At 43.6% G+C, this 16,469-nt stretch overlaps 1 protein-coding gene across 2 annotated transcripts in view; it reads left to right on the top strand.

Annotated features, from left to right (window-relative positions):
- The window catches only part of smarca1 (SNF2 related chromatin remodeling ATPase 1), a 17,229-nt gene extending 1,051 nt beyond the window's left edge, over nucleotides 1-16,178 (top strand). The window contains exons 2-24 of one of the 2 annotated variants that reach the window (XM_066714684.1): nucleotides 1,220-1,309; nucleotides 1,747-1,913; nucleotides 2,878-2,978; nucleotides 3,268-3,368; nucleotides 3,731-3,910; nucleotides 4,094-4,249; nucleotides 6,956-7,087; nucleotides 7,773-7,841; nucleotides 8,062-8,171; nucleotides 8,253-8,479; nucleotides 8,895-9,016; nucleotides 9,286-9,438; nucleotides 9,551-9,683; nucleotides 10,955-11,103; nucleotides 11,195-11,314; nucleotides 11,711-11,821; nucleotides 11,918-12,031; nucleotides 13,012-13,134; nucleotides 13,385-13,517; nucleotides 13,682-13,800; nucleotides 14,506-14,718; nucleotides 15,122-15,232; nucleotides 15,547-16,178. In XM_066714684.1, coding sequence (XP_066570781.1) covers nucleotides 1,220-1,309; nucleotides 1,747-1,913; nucleotides 2,878-2,978; nucleotides 3,268-3,368; nucleotides 3,731-3,910; nucleotides 4,094-4,249; nucleotides 6,956-7,087; nucleotides 7,773-7,841; nucleotides 8,062-8,171; nucleotides 8,253-8,479; nucleotides 8,895-9,016; nucleotides 9,286-9,438; nucleotides 9,551-9,683; nucleotides 10,955-11,103; nucleotides 11,195-11,314; nucleotides 11,711-11,821; nucleotides 11,918-12,031; nucleotides 13,012-13,134; nucleotides 13,385-13,517; nucleotides 13,682-13,800; nucleotides 14,506-14,718; nucleotides 15,122-15,232; nucleotides 15,547-15,615 — 3,003 coding nt within the window. In that variant the 3' untranslated portion in view covers nucleotides 15,616-16,178. The remainder of the gene's footprint in view (nucleotides 1-1,219; nucleotides 1,310-1,746; nucleotides 1,914-2,877; nucleotides 2,979-3,267; nucleotides 3,369-3,730; nucleotides 3,911-4,093; nucleotides 4,250-6,955; nucleotides 7,088-7,772; nucleotides 7,842-8,061; nucleotides 8,172-8,252; nucleotides 8,480-8,894; nucleotides 9,017-9,285; nucleotides 9,439-9,550; nucleotides 9,684-10,954; nucleotides 11,104-11,194; nucleotides 11,315-11,710; nucleotides 11,822-11,917; nucleotides 12,032-13,011; nucleotides 13,135-13,384; nucleotides 13,518-13,681; nucleotides 13,801-14,505; nucleotides 14,719-15,121; nucleotides 15,233-15,546) is intronic. The other variant, XM_066714685.1, reaches the window with a different exon arrangement.
- Nucleotides 16,179-16,469: the final 291 nt, after the last annotated feature.

The following is a 16,469-nucleotide window of genomic DNA, read 5'->3' as shown; positions in this document are numbered from 1 at the left end:
AGCAGTACACAGATTAAATTTGAATGTATTTTTAGTACTGATGAATTTATACCAGACATTTTTTAATCCCAACATAACATCATGACATGCAGTATAGTGTACTACTGAATTTGTGATATTTGCGTGGAATCTAGTTTTCCCATAGTATTTATTTGGTGTTATTTCTGTCTGTCTATCCCTGTGGCTCTCAATCCTGGTTCTTGGCCCTACTGCTGTTTTTTGTTCTAGCTGGGCTCTCAATTACTTCATTACTAGTACAGTACTTAACTGAAACCTAATTGTACTAACCATTTACTTATCTGAGATCTGTAATTATTTTGAACAGTTGTAGAGACCATGTTAAGAATGAAACTGTAGATGGAGCTTGTTATCTCCAACTTTTTATAAGCTACACAATTTAAAAAGACAAATGAAGCAAATTAGCTCAATTAAAGGGTTCAAATAAGTAATTGAGAGGTTGGTTGGAATGAAAACCACCAGGGCAGGGGCTCCCCAGGGCCAGGGTTGAGAACCAGTGGTCTATCCTTTATATCTGTGTCCCTCTTTAGACATTAAATCAACTATTTTATGTGGCTGTTAAACTCCTCCATTCCCTGGAGGTGACCTTCTCTGACCTGCGCACTCCCTGAAATCCTCTCCCAGCCAGAGACACAGACATTATAGGTACAGCGGTTACATGAGCGAAGGCATAGCAGATTGCAGTTGACAGAGCAGCGTTCGAGAGGAAACTCTCAGGAGCTGAGTGTGGCGATGAGAAAACATCCAGCTCTTTCCTGCGCCCTGAGGGAACAAGACGTTGTTCATACAGGCCAAGAGAGTTGCACTACAATTGTACTTTTATAAAAATATCCCAGTCTCATCAGGAATATATATCTGAATCTGTATCAATATATACACACTCACTGACGAACACAAACTGAGTTATATGGACACTTGCAATAGAGGATTAGGGGGTAATCTTGATTTTTTTAACTGTGAAAGTCCCCAAACCGTAGAAGATTCCCCAACAACAGCAGAAGAGGCACAAGGATAAGACCTGTAGAAGCTGGAGCAGGGAGCGTGTAGGAGTAGTGTTAGAGTGAAAGATGTGGTCTTATCTTCCACAGGGGTGTGCTGGTTGCTTGATCCACCATGTAGGGATGAGTGGGCATGGGGTATAAACTGGGAAAAAGCAGCCACACTGTGAATAAAGTTTAAAGTGGTCTTTCTGCTCTTTTAGAAAGAGGATCCCCCGTTCCAGCTCAAACCCCCTCCCAAGGCTGTGATGAGGGTGGAGGTGGAGGTGGACCCCGAATACGAGGAGAAGCGGGTGAGTCGTCCTGTTGGGTCACCTCTGAAATTGTGTCTTCAAAGCTTTTGTTCAGTGTTGATATCCATACAGTTTAAAAGTTACTGTCATAGTTAAAGTTTTGTTTCTCAACAAACAATTATGAAATCGGAGTAGAAAGTGTACTGTAATTGAAACAATGGGCTGTACAATTGTGTGGCTGTACTGCATTGATTTCTGTGTGGGGGGGTTCAGTCAGCTGCAGTCTTTACAGTCAGTATTCTTTAGGCTGGATCAGTGTCCAACTAAACATCAATAAATATTGCTCAATTAACATTATTCATTAAACTTAACAAATCACTGAATAACAATTTCAGAGGGGTGTGAATACCTCTGACTAGAGCTGCATTCAAAACGCTTTATTGACTTCTTGTTTCTGTCTGTCTGTCTTTCTGTGTGTCTTGCTGTTTTCCATCCAGAAAACTGACCGGGCCAACAGGTTTGAATTCCTGCTGAAGCAGACAGAGCTTTTTGCCCATTTCATTCAGCCGGCGGCGCAGAAGTCCCCCACGTCGCCCCTCAAAGTGAAGCTGGGCAGACCCCGCATTAAGAAGGACGAGAAACAGAATCTGCTCTCCGTCGGGGAGTAAGTTGCCGACACTGGTTCTAGTCTAGTCCAATTACTTTCCCAGTATCAGCTCGGTACTCCAGCAGGGGTGTGTTAGAGCAGGAGTTCCCAGCCCTGGTCCTGGAGTAGCCCCTACCCTGCTGGTTTTTCTTCCATCTGAGCTCAATTACTTAATTGAACCTTAATTCAAGTAACAGTCTGCTGAGATTTGACTTTTTAAATTGTGTGATACAAGAGTTGGTTCTTTAATAAGTTCTTTATACAATTCTATACTTAACTTAAAACACCTTCTGTTTAAAATCATTAAAAGGCTCTGATTTAGGAAATTATCAGTTAAATTAATGGTTCAATTAAGTAACTGAGAGCTCATTGGAACACAAAGCAGCAGGATAGGGGCTCCACCAGAAATCTCGTTCTCCAAACCTGGATGCAGTGGAAGAGCTCATTGCACCTACACACAGCCTGCAGCCGTGAGATTCACAAGCAGTGTCTTACACCGTGTCAGACAGCTGCCTCACAGACACCCCCCTGTGCACATATGTACAGCATGTAGTAGCTGAGTGCTCTCACGTGTGCAGAAACCGCTCATGATGTAAGTGAGGAGAGAAATAACAGCAGCACTTTACAGGAACATTCATTAGAGCACAGTAGCAATGCACTGCTACTCCCTCAGTGCTGTTATTTGTGACAGAGATACACAGCACTTCAGGGATTGGTTTGCTTTGTTGGTAATGCTTTAGTTTAGGGGTTGCAAGTGATATAAATGATTAATAAGCAAATCTGTCAACACTGTTAAGAATTACGTATTTACCGTGTGTTAACATGTGGGAACAATGTACCGATTTTCCTTCACATGCAGTCAGTTATGTCTGAGTGTCACTTAGTGCTAGGATACGGTCACTGTTAATTACATTTAACATACATCAAAGCCGCGTGACCCCGGTTATGCTGTTTTATGTGTGTGTGTACGTTTACCTTTCAGTAACCGCCACCGGCGCACGGAGCAGGAGGAGGATGAGGAGCTGCTGTCAGAAAGCAGGAAGACATCCAACGTCTGCGTCAGATTCGAGGAGTCCCCGTCTTGTAAGACATTGTCAGACGACACCGAATTCAGTCGGCGTAGCTCAGTAAAAACACCCCCGACCTGTGGCACTGCAGTAACTCATGTTCACCACTTGGGTTTCGCTGTGTTTCAATCTCTAACTGCGCTTCTGTGTATTCCTTAAATACAGACATATTTAACGGCTGCCTAAAGTATATGATGTTGTATAAAGATCAGAAATTCTAATTATCGCTTTTTAGCAAAACATACAGGACTACTGTCGCCCACTCGTCTCAAATAGTTTTGCCAAATGATGTGTTTGTTTTTCAGATGTGAAAAATGGGACACTGCGAGATTATCAAATCAGAGGCCTGAACTGGATGATCTCCTTATACGAGAACGGCATCAATGGGATTCTAGCAGACGAAATGGTACAAACATTAAAGACTATGAGAACATAGATTATTTAATCCCATAACAAAAGGGAAAATTAATCCTTTGTTTCCAATTCCAGGTAAAACCCCACAAAATTGTCAGATTAAATTTAATTTACAATCACAGTTCCCAACATAGAGTTTCCATATATTAATAGATGAGAAAACAGTAATTATGTGTTGCCAGTGCCAGTGTGTACTGTTCATATTACAGACACATACAAAGTCTTATTTTATACATAAACAGCCAAGCATTCCAGTCAAATCAAACCCCGTCCTCTATCTAACGTCCTGATCCGTCTCATGGATGCTGAGGTGGTTTGAACCCTGTCTCAGCATGTCCCCCTCCTGTTTTTCAGGGACTGGGGAAGACGCTGCAGACCATCGCCCTGCTGGGCTATCTCAAGCACTACAGGAACATTCCCGGGCCGCACATGGTTCTGGTGCCGAAATCCACTTTACACAACTGGATGAATGAATTCAAGCGCTGGGTGCCGACCCTGCGAGCTGTCTGTCTCATCGGGGACAAGGACGCCAGAGTGAGTGTGCCTGGGAAGAGTCTGGTCTTATATTAGAGCCAGGATACTTGTGTTAAAATAGTTTCTTTCCATCTTCAGCTCCGGTTCATATCCTGACCATTTCATGTGATAGTACTGCAGGTAAATGTTTTAAAGAGAGCAGCACGGGGAGAATTGGGCAGTGAAATGCTCTTTATTGTGCAGGCTGCCTTCATCCGTGATGTCATGATGCCAGGCGAATGGGACGTGTGCGTCACATCGTACGAGATGGTGATCCGAGAGAAATCGGTCTTCAAGAAGTTCAACTGGAGATACCTGGTCATAGATGAAGCCCACAGGATAAAGAACGAGAAGTCTAAGGTAGGTTCATGGTCTGGTTGCAAGAGTACAAATCAAGACAGGGCTGCAGAGCATTTTACTTGTATTTGCAAGTAAAAATAATGTTGTGCGAATACAATATTTGAACTTTATAAGGAAATACTATATTGAAATGATGATGATAATAACGATATTTTACACTAATCATTATTATGGTAGCAAATGAGGGAAATATAGGTTGTGGATTGTCGCAATTAACCGAGAAGGCAACGAAAACTCCCGTGAATGACATTATGACCCAGTGTTGCAGCAGTTCATTGGGCTCGATATCCAATCACCTACTAGCTGGCATTAGCTGCCTCGTCATTAAACACACTTACAGATACAACAGTGCTCAGCGACAGCGGGGCTGCAACAACCTAGTGGTAACGTCGATTATTAAAATCTTAAAATGTAATGAATCATCGATTAGTTGGGTCTACCTGGGGCGCAGCTACTAAAACAAAACCTTGAGAGACAGCTGCAGCTACACCCGTGGAATGTATAGGAGCACTTCACACTGAAGACAGTTTGCTGCAACACATTCAAAGCTGAACTCGCATGGCACGACAATGACAATGAAGCACGAGCACCCGAACAGAGAATACATCAGAGCTGCAATGACAGGGGAGCAAGACACTCAGCTGGTACAGGCACATTGGATCCATTTAAACCACACAAAGTTCTCCGCCTTTCCTGTTACTTGAACTCGTGTGCGTCTCGCAATCTACGGCTGTTTCTTTACCTCCTCAACTACAGTATTATTATACATTGTATTTATAACGTGCTTTTATTATACCCACAAGCTACACTTGAGCAACAGTCAAAACAGACACAGCACACAGATGCAATGCATCAGCACATACAGACAAAACAAAGTAAGCAAGAAAACAAGCAGCTAGGTTAGCCAGTAAAGGAGAGCAAGCAATAAAAAGGCTGAAAAGATTATTTTAAAACTTATATAAATATATATAATAAACAAAAAAACGAATGGAAAACGTTTGAGGTTCGTTTTGAGTTTGCAACGGCGCTGCTGTGTGTGCATGTATTTACACAGGGACGTGCAGAGGGTGGGTGGTGCCCTATTTGCCCCGACTGTGCCCCTGGACCTCACTTTGCCTGCACACCCCCTCCTTGGAACCCAGCTTTGCTGGCACTCCCCCCAGACCTTACTTCGCTACTGAATTGCCCCTTTTTTGGTTTGAGCCACTGCCCCCCCACGAGGCTGTGTTTACGTGTCTTGAACATTGTTGCATTTGTTTTTAATTTGAGCATTAAATATGAACCCTTTATGGTGATGTGCCACTAATTGTTTTTTTTAAGTGTGCCCCTAAATTTTGGATCCGTGCTGCTAAGGAAAAAAGTAAGCGTAGAGCCCTGCAAGATGAATAATCTGTTGCAAGTACATCACGCCAAAGCTAAAGGCTGGGGTTAAAACTCATAATAAAAATTAAAGGTAGTATTCTGACAATTACATTCTCAGAAATGTGAAAACTGTTAAAACAAACTCCAGAAACTGTATTCGATGTAGACGTGGCATTTAAAGATTCCTTTAAAACCCTGAAATGATACTTTTGATTTGAGCATTACTATAAAACAATGCCTGGGTTTCTTATCAAAAGCTACTTGAAAAGTAGGTCAACAATATATACTTGAGTTTAAAATGATTTGGCTGCATAAACCATAATTTATATCCATTATCTCAGCTGTATCCATGACTTAAAAAGTATTTCTATTTCCATGAAAATAAGAGAGAAGTTTGGATTGGGGTTGGATTTCTGAGCTGAGATTCAGGCCCCTGGATGTGTTTTGCATAATTTTTAAAGTACTTCCATTTTCAATAATATGATTAAATTAGAAACCGCAACTGTGTAGCATAAAGACGCAGATATCCCTCTGAAGCTACAGGGAGCGGGTCTAAACAGTCAGAGGAGATTTAATTTAGCAGCTCAGATGGGTTCATCACATGACAGGAAGTGTGTGTGATCCAGGTGTCAGATTAAATTGTGGCACTTGTGTGCTGTTAGGGAAATCAGGTAGATTTGAAAATGTTCAACAAGGAAAACATCTGTCATTAACAAAAAAAAAACAAATTCAATAGTTTTGTTTGTTTTTTAAGTGGGGGGGGGGTTATAGCATTCAGTTAGATGAGTGGCTGAACATCCCCATCCTTCTGAAAGTGGATAAGCCTCCCTGCACTGATTATGTGTGAAAGAGTGGCTCAATCCAGGGTCAAATAAAGAGATTAAGAAGTTTTGATGCAAATCTTAAGATCATGGTCGTCAGAGAACTGAATTGTGCTGCTAAACACGTTGGTGTCACCAGAAGCAACATTAGTGATGGCGTGGGGAGAAAAACAGCTGCTATGGGCTGAAAGGGGGTCATTTTTTGTGATATTACCATTTATGAACACAAACCTTGATTTTTGGATTAAAGCAACTATCAGCACCTACACTGCCTAGTGGTTAGTAGAGAAATGTTTATTTTTCCCCATTTCAATGCAGAAGTTGTCTATTTGATCTGATAGAGTACATTTTTGGTTATGTACACTTTTTTGAGAGGTCAGGTCCTCTTAAATTCTGGACCCTTTAATATTTGGGTCAATACAGTAACTATAACCCATGGTGGACAAAAGCTGTGGTCCTCAGCTCCACCCCTCTGCCGGTGAGACCTAAACCTCACGTGTATTTTTGTTTCATTATTACACAGCTGTCCGAGATCGTCCGCGAGTTCAAGACGACAAACCGGCTGCTCCTGACGGGAACCCCCCTGCAGAACAATCTCCACGAGCTGTGGTCTTTACTCAACTTCCTCCTGCCCGACGTGTTCAACTCTGCAGACGTACGTGTCTCCCCCTCCGGCAGCAGATCACTCTGTGTTCATCCCTTTACCCAGCTTGTGTGGCTGAAATGCCAAACACACATAATAAATACAAAAGCTAAAAACATTCCCTTTACAGTGTATAATGCATGGCTTTAAAAAAAAATCTCTCCTCTGGCGATACGAACTACAATCTCGCGCTGTCTTTCAAGGCCCTTCATGTCCCTCCAGTCTTCCTTTATTATCATTTCTTTTATTCATGGTATTCATATCACGGCGTGTCTCCTGTAGGTGCTGTTCTCTGTCTTTTTGAGCTCTGCCGTTATCTGAGCGCTGCCTCACAGCCCCTCTGGCGTGTTTCTCCGGCTCCTTTGTGTCTGACTGCTGCTCATGCAAGTTCGGATCAGAAAATGGCTGCGAACCCCCCCTCAGGGCGATGCTGATCAGACGCAGGGACATGTCTGCCGTGACGGCGCATCGGCCTCGCGCTTTCAGGAACAGTTTGCATTTCTAATTCATCCCAACAAGCCTGATGCGGGTTACAACCCAGCATCGCAGCCTCAGATGCACAAGGAATAGTGTTAGTGTTGAAGCAGCCGGGCTGTGGGGGCGTCAGTGGGTTTCCTTTTATTAAATTGATTCTCCTAACACAAAGCAGAAGCCACTGGTTCTGTGCATCTTGCCTGTATTGTGTTTCTCTCCTCAGGATTTTGATTCATGGTTCGACACAAACAACTGCCTGGGGGATCAGAAACTCGTTGAACGTCTACATGCAGTGAGTTTTGAGCTGTTAAAGTTTGTTTATCCGTTGTGCGTCGGCAGTGCTGTCATAACTTTTTGAGAGAGTGGTGCGGTTTTGTTTTGCACCTTTCTGTAACCAACCCTGAGAAGGTCTGTAGAATGACGTGGAATGAGAAGTAGCCCACAAGAGAAGTAGACTCCTTAGCTTGTAATGTGATTCTGGAACGCAATGCTTTTATTTGCTCTCCGTGAAGGTCTTGAGGCCCTTCCTGCTTCGCCGCATCAAAGCTGAAGTAGAAAAAAGTCTGCCACCCAAAAAGGAGGTCAAGATCTACCTGGGCCTCAGCAAGATGCAGAGAGAGTGGTGAGTGGAAGCGTGTGTGAAGTCAAGCCACGCGATTCTGCATCAGAGCGATTCACGTCTGTGTCGCTTGTCTATGTGAAGGTACACTAGGATACTGATGAAGGACATCGACATCCTCAACTCCGCTGGGAAGATGGACAAAATGCGTCTCTTGAACATCTTGATGCAGCTGAGGAAGTGCTGCAACCACCCCTATCTGTTCGATGGCGCCGAGCCCGGGCCGCCGTACACCACGGACACACACCTCGTCACCAACAGCGGCAAAATGGTGGTCCTGGACAAGCTGCTGCCCAAAGTTAAAGAACAAGGTAAGCTTAGATACTGAGCCTGTTTTATACCCATCAGTTTTCACTGAATAACGTATACATCCACTTCAGCTGCCACTTTAAAAATGTTCTCTTTGTTAATATTGTTCATGGTGTGATTTATATCCATTTGCATCCATACATGTTGATTAGTTATTTAAATGAAAAATCTGTCTCTTGCAGTTGATCCAAGAGTTCATTGACCCGAAAGACAAATCTTATAAAGTTATACCATGTTACACCACGTTTGTCTTTCCTGTAAAGGGTTTATCTCATCTATTAATCTCTCACACTGCCACTTGCATGCGCCCAAGACTTTTGTCACAAACACTTTCAGTAGTATCTGCGTTCCCAGCACTACCGAGTGACTTGTAACGCCTTTGTACTAATGCACAGACATGCTTTGTTGTGTCACAAGGATCCCGGGTCCTGATCTTCAGTCAGATGACCCGAGTCCTGGACATCTTGGAGGACTACTGCATGTGGAAAGGGTTCGAGTATTGCCGCCTGGATGGGAATACACCGCACGAGGAGCGTGAGGTCAGTAGCGACGTTCCCCCGCATTTGCCACAGCACCGAGCTCCCCTCGATCATATCTCTCGCTTGTATATCACGCAATGTTATTGACACCCCTTTTAATGATCCCTTTAATCCCTTTAAAACAGCCATATTTGAGCACCAGGTTTGTAAAGATTTATGATTACTATAATTAATAATTCATGCACTACCCATTGTATGCAGTCTTTTGCCATTTTCTAACCAAAATGTGCTGCATGTGTTCCTTCCCCCCCAAAACAAAACCCCAACAGGAAGCGATAGAAAACTACAACGCCCCCAACAGCACCAAGTTCATCTTCATGTTGAGCACCAGAGCTGGCGGTCTTGGCATCAACCTTGCCACCGCGGACGTGGTCATCTTGTACGACTCGGACTGGAATCCACAGGTGGATCTGCAAGCCATGGTTAGTGTGAATCTACTTGGACTCAAGCTCACAGAAATATATCTGTACTGCTCCTTATTTTCACCAGTATTGACCCTAACCATCCTCTGTTGACTCTCCCTCTGTCCTGCAGGATCGCGCCCATCGCATCGGTCAGACGAAGACCGTGCGCGTCTTCCGGCTGATCACCGACAACACGGTGGAGGAGAGGATCGTGGAGCGAGCCGAGATGAAACTCAGACTGGACTCCATTGTCATCCAACAAGGTGGGGGACTTCATCAGAGTCTCGGCATGATCTAGCACAGGGGTGGGGAACCTTTTTCCTATCAAGGGCCATTCGAGTGTTCACAAATGTATTCACGGCCACAACCTTAATTAATACACCTTCATCAAAACATTAATACAGATGAAACTTACATTCTAATGCAAGAACAAATCACTTTTTTCTAAACGCGCACACTGCAGTCAAAACATAAATAACTATATAGCCTACAATAAGCAAAAAGCTCAAAACAGCATACAATAAGAGAATGAAACAAGTGTAAACGTAAATATTGGAATAATGCTCAAAAGCAATATTGTATAGTTCAAAAATAACTATTGCATTTATCAAAACATAACTGTACACTAAAGTAAACATTTCCAACACTGTGTAAACTTTGTTTTCAACATACAAAGCTAAATCAGTGTATTTCAATAGACTATTTACTATATATTTAGCCTGCATATCGGGACGCTCCACACAGGACACGTTTCTGCATTTTTCCCTGCAGGAGCTCGTACCTCACACCTCACTTTTACTGCACGAATATATAGCATCGCAATAAATGCTCCTCCACTGATATTGTCCATGAATCATTATTTTGGTGGATGTGCTGCTCTATTGCTCTCTGTACGGTGCAGTATTGATCGTGTATTGATCAGTGGAGTAAAAGCACTCGGTGCCATTTGGACCTGGCGTTTCACTTGCAGGTTTTCACAGCACTGGCACAAATCCACGAATGATCCTTCATTGCCAGTATCACTGATGCCGCTGAATCAGTCATGTTCACATACACGGCATTTCCAAAACGAGCTCTCTTGAGTCTCCATTTCCAATCCATGTTTATTTGCGGGGTAAGCACTGTATCAGCTTAATCTGAGTACAGTTGTAAGAAAACACCTGTAATGCTGTACAATGTGTGTGTTTTTCAAGCACATGAAAGTCTGTAGACAGGTAGAGATCGCTACTTGAGAGCCAGACTGACTGTATTGTAAAGGGCAGGCGTAGACACCGGAAAAATTGTGTTACAGGACCCAGGCTTTTGAGGCACATTTCTGACCATTCTCTTCGGCGTGATTTTAATTTCCTGAAAGATATGATGCAGTGTGAAATGCTTGTCGTACAAATCTGGTTGAATTGTCAATTAACGCCTGTACTTCTTAAAAAGCACCACAATACGCTATTTTTATATTACTGTTTTGAAATGAAACATTTTTGAGAGGTCTGCATTATTTCACCCATCCTTGTCGTTAACGCATCTCAATGCAATCCAGGGCGATTAATTGATCAGCAGTCCAACAAACTGGCCAAAGACGAGATGCTGCAGATGATCCGCCACGGTGCCACGCACGTCTTCGCCTCCAAAGACAGCGAGCTGTCGGACGAGGACATCAGCACCATCCTGGAGAGAGGCGCGAAGAAGGTAAGGAGGACCGGGACGATTCTACTGAATCGGCTTTTACTGCGTCAGTCTGCGGAGCTTGACACGTGCATGACTGCCATTGCCCCCCCAGACTGCGGAGATGAACGAGCGCCTGGAGAAGCTGGGCGAGAGCTCCCTGCGAAACTTCACCGTGGACACCGAAACCAGCCTCTACAACTTCGAAGGGGAGGATTATCGGGAGAAGCAGAAGGTATTTATACAGACGTTCCCGGAAGAGCCGGACTGTTCCATCGTTAGCAACTTAGTTCCTTCAAACACCTGTGTGATTTTTGGCACTTTGAAATCGGAGCGGCTCGTGACAAAGCTTGTGAGATTGTGTCTCGTTATTGTCTTATGAAATGCAGTTTTCCCCACATGACAGACTCTCTGTACACAACGATGCAGGCAAAATGTTTCTGGCCGAACATTAATGAATCAATGCCGTTTGAAGGATCCGTGTGATCCCACCGCTGGGACGTTTCGTGGTCGTTTGTAGTATGACTGGGATTTCCACACGTCTCAGAAAGAGTGTCCGCAGTCTGAGCACAACTATACATCCCTGCTTCAGAGAGGTACCTGTAAAATGAACTGTCCCTTTCCATTTCAGCTCAGCATGATGGAGTGGATTGAGCCTCCGAAAAGGGAACGCAAAGCTAATTATGCTGTGGATGCATATTTCCGCGAGGCTCTGAGAGTCAGTGAGCCAAGGGCACCTAAGGTAAGGTCTCTGTCTCTGCGGTGCCGGTGCTGTGTGTCCCGCACAGATGTGACGAAGGCCTCATTCGGCGTCATGTTGGTTTTTTCTCCTCTCCAGGCCCCCCGTCCCCCGAAGCAGCCCAACATTCAGGATTTCCAGTTCTTTCCTCCGCGCTTGTTTGAGTTACTGGAGAAGGAAATCCTGCACTACAGGAAGACCATCGGCTACAAGGTAGGCGAGTTTCATTTCTGATACGCTCAGCTACCAGCAAGGGGAAAACTCAGACCTCGTGGAAACTCTGTCTGCCATTTGTGTAGCGTTCGATAGTGAGGGGGATGGAGATGATTTGTAATAGTTTTCTCTTTCTTGTATAAGTTGTTCTCACTTTTGAAGCCTGCCATTTCATCTTCCCCTCCAGTGTGAACATAAGAAACATAGAAAGTGTCCAATCGAGAGGAGCCCATTCGCCCCATCGTGCTTGTTTGGTGTCCATTAATAACTAAGTGATCAAGGATCCTATCCAGTCTGTTTCTGAATGATCCCAAATTGTCTCTTCAGCCACATCGCTGGGGAGTTTGTTCAAATTGTGACGCCTCTCTGTGTGAAGAAGTGTCTCCTGTTTTCTGTCTTGAATGCCTTGAAGCCCAATTTCCATTTGTGTCCCCGGGTGCGTGTGTCCCTGCCGATCTGGAAAAGCTCCTCTGGTTTGATGTGGTCGATGCCTTTCATGATTTTGAAGACTTGAATCAAGTCCCCACGTAGTCTCCTCTGTTCCAGGGTGAAAAGGTTCAGTTCCTCAGTCTCTCAGTAGGACTTTCCCTTCAGACCTGGAATAAGTCTGGTTGCTCTCCTCTGAACTGCCTCTAGAGCAGCGATATCTTTCTTGAAGTGTGGAGCCCAGAACTGTCCTCAGTATCCAGATGAGCTCTAACTAGTGCAGATTGAATATGCAGAATAGTTCTACACGTCAGATATCAACCTTCCTCCTTATTAATCCTTTAAAGTTACAGTATGTCCTTTTAAGATGTTTGAATTCCCAGTTCTGCCTAAATGAGTCATTGTTCCCCACAACCACAAGTGACTGCATTTCCTAGGTGAAATAATACATTTAAAAAACAATGACTGCTGTCTGTGTGAAAGCATTTTGACTTGGTAGTGATTGGTAAACGTCACCCTGATGTCAGATCGCAGTGAAGTGTCTCGGTCTGCAGGTTCCCAAGAACCCGGAGCTTCCCAATGCCACGCAGGTGCAGAAGGAGGAGCAGAGGAAGATCGACGATGCGGGACCGCTCACCTCAGAGGAGACCGAGGAGAAGGAAAAGCTTCTGACACAGGTGGGTCCAAGTGTGAAGAGATGATGTCACCATAGCTGTGTCTTGGGAATGGTATAAGTTAGTGTCAATACGAACACACCTATTCAAATCAGTGTCTAACACGGACGTCTGTGGTCGTATATTAGTAAAGATTTGGATTAGGCTCGGTGGATTTATTTGCATAATTAGAGTTTCATGGAGGTTTCTGTAGCCTTTCACTTGTTTGTAATAGAAATCAACGTGTTTTTCTCTCTCTCTCTGTTGTTCAAAGGGTTTCACAAGTTGGAACAAGCGTGATTTCAATCAGTTCATAAAAGCAAATGAGAAATACGGCCGCGATGATATTGACAACATCGCCCGCGAGGTGGAGGGCAAAACCCCCGAGGAGGTCATCGAGTATTCAGGTTGGGCTGGGATCGAAACACAGCATCATTTCACTGACCGTAGTGGCTGAACGTCGTGGACGCAGCCTCACAACATTGTCCTGTGATTCACGCACGACTGCAATTAGCATAAAAGTGTGACCTGTACATGTGTTGCAACAATCTATATTTTTTTTCTTTTCAAGCTGTGTTCTGGGAGCGTTGTAATGAGCTACAGGATATTGAGAGAATAATGGCACAAATAGAGCGCGGCGAGGCGAGGATTCAGAGAAGGATTAGCATTAAGAAAGCGCTGGATGCAAAGGTAGACAAACTGAGGGAATGTGCTTCAGACATTTCTGCACAGATCGCTTAAGCGGCTTTGATGTTCCCGTATCTTATTGAAAATGCTGTTTTCTGAGCAGATCAGCCATGTGACTAAAAGGGTTCAAACACACAGAAAGACATCTCTGTTGGAGACTCACTTCCTTACTTCCAGGGCATCTCCTACTGGAGTCCCTGTAGGCCAAGGAACTGTGTCTCGTCTAGATCTGTAAATCAGTTAATTCAATCTGTCTAACTGGACAACAGCCCAGACTACATGTAAAATGGCATGTTATGAAAACTAGTACTTGGGTCATTAAGCATTGAGTTTGTAATGTATAAGAGCCAGGTGGGATCACAGATTGGAGCTCATCTGGGCCCAAGTTAAGATATTTATGCTCCCAAGGACGAGAGCTTTTCACCGATTCTCAAGTAGGAGGAATAATACCAATTCAGTTCAAATAGATAGTCAAATAGATCAAGATCTGTCAGGTTTTTGACATGTTGTGTATACAGGCAATTAATTATTATGTATTGTATTTCAATTACAATCGGCATTCTTCTCAATGTATGCTGCATGGATAATGTATAGATCAGTGAGTGGGTCAGAGCAGTGAAATGTGAACTGTAGAGGAAGTCTAGGTGTTGAGTAAAGGTGCTGCCCAGTCCCATCTTGGGCCTTAAAAACTCAACCACTCTGTGCCAGATCGCCAGATACAAAGCCCCGTTTCATCAGTTGAGGATACAGTACGGGACCAACAAGGGCAAGAACTACACGGAGGAGGAGGACCGGTTCCTTATCTGTATGCTCCACAAGATGGGCTTTGACAAGGAGAACGTCTACGAAGAGCTGCGGCAGTGCGTGCGCAACGCGGCCCAGTTCAGATTCGACTGGTTCATTAAGTCTCGGACAGCCATGGTGAGTGGAAGAGCAGAAACAAACAAACAACACATAAATAAAGGTCTTTATACAAGATAATAAACGGGTAGGTTTTCTGCGGCTGGTTGGGTTCATCGTCTTGATTATCTCCGACATCATGTGTGCAGGTGTTTCATACGGGCACGAATAATGTTTCCTATAAATCACGGCTTGTCCTGTTAGTGTTGGAGAGAGCGTTGTAAGTGCAGCGAATTTACAATGCTGGCTTGTCACCAAAACTAAATAAAGATGCATCGAGAACCATCTTTTTATTTTGAATTCCTTCTGGTGAGCTGTCAGTTCAGCCAATGGCTCCTTTTTTGCTACCTGGGGGGAAAAAAGGGAATTTAGAAGAACGAGGTTTATCGTTTATTGATTAAGATGAAAACTTGTGTTCATTCAGGAACTACAGAGACGCTGCAACACTCTGATCTCACTCATCGAGAAAGAGAACCTGGAGATTGAGGAAAAAGAGCGAGCGGAGAAGAAGAAGAGGGCGCCGAAAACGCAAACTGTGAGTGACCTTTCTTAGAGAGAGGGAGATGGAATGAGACAGAGAGAGATGGAGAGTGACAGAGAGTTGGAGGGAGAGAGAGAGAGAGAGAGACAATCTTGATCACGTTGCAGCAAAAATATATATAGTAGAAATGTACATACAGAACACAGAGGTCCTTCTTCATATTTGTTGAAGCTGTGTCTGGTTTTATACTGTGTATACGTTGAATTGATATAACATGTCTACATAGATCTGAGGTATGAGTCTGATCTTCTCACAGTAAACAAATAACTGTGGTGCAGTGTAAATGTTGTAATATTCACCGTTTTCAGGCGCATAAGAGGAAGACGGACATTCCTTCAGATTTCACCGGCCGGAAGGAGAAAAAACTGAAATCTTAAAGACATCCCAAAGCCAGAGACTGAACAGCGCCAGTGAACTGCCAGAACTCACATCGCGGACAACTTCATATTAAAGTTATTATAGACGTCAGAGGCACCGGCTTCTTGCTTCATATACTCTCGTGCCATTTTGTATAATTTCATTTGCAACTGTTCTGATGCACTTTGAACCTTTTCAGCATTACCGAGGTCTGTCTGTCGTTGTTTTTATAGTCTTCAGAGTCTTGTTCAGTTAGAGTACAGAGAGATGAGTCTTTTCTATGCTTTTGTCGTCCGTGTGTTTTTATTATTCACGTTGTTTGTTGTGATAGAGACATGTCTGTGCAGAGCCGCACACAGGACGGATGAAAGGAGGAGGTGAAAGTGAATACGTGTTTGATGGATTGATATGTATATAACCTATGAACATTCGAGCTTTGCACATATCTTAAGCACTTTTTTTCTAACGTTTTATTTTGAGGTACAGATTAAACGCATTCCCGGTATGGAGCCTGAAACGTGGGTTTTGATTTGGATATGTGTTTTTTAAGTTCAGAATCATTAAAGAAAAGATCTAAACCTTTTCTCGTCGTTGTGTCTGGTCCGTTTGATGTTCTGTGGGTCCCGATATAAAGCGATCGCAAAACAGATCTTGTGTTTCCTTCCCAGAGATCTGCTTCACAATGTTAAGAGCAGAAAATGTATCTCATGTTTTCATATCAGACGCTTTGTAAATCTTGGGAGAAACCTGACCTGTTTTTGGCAGATTGTTATCAAAAGCATATAAAGCAGGAAATGTTTTCAAACTCAAATTTCCCTTTTTAAAAAGTGAATTTAAGGGGAGGGGTTCTGTTTCTGTAGCCAAAAATACTCTA

The sequence above is a fragment of the Amia ocellicauda genome, chromosome 10 (assembly GCF_036373705.1).
Source record: "Amia ocellicauda isolate fAmiCal2 chromosome 10, fAmiCal2.hap1, whole genome shotgun sequence".
Classification (NCBI taxonomy): Eukaryota; Metazoa; Chordata; class Actinopteri; order Amiiformes; family Amiidae; genus Amia; species Amia ocellicauda.
Note: the sequence above shows the minus strand (reverse complement) of the source record. Positions and strands in the feature narration are given on the sequence as shown.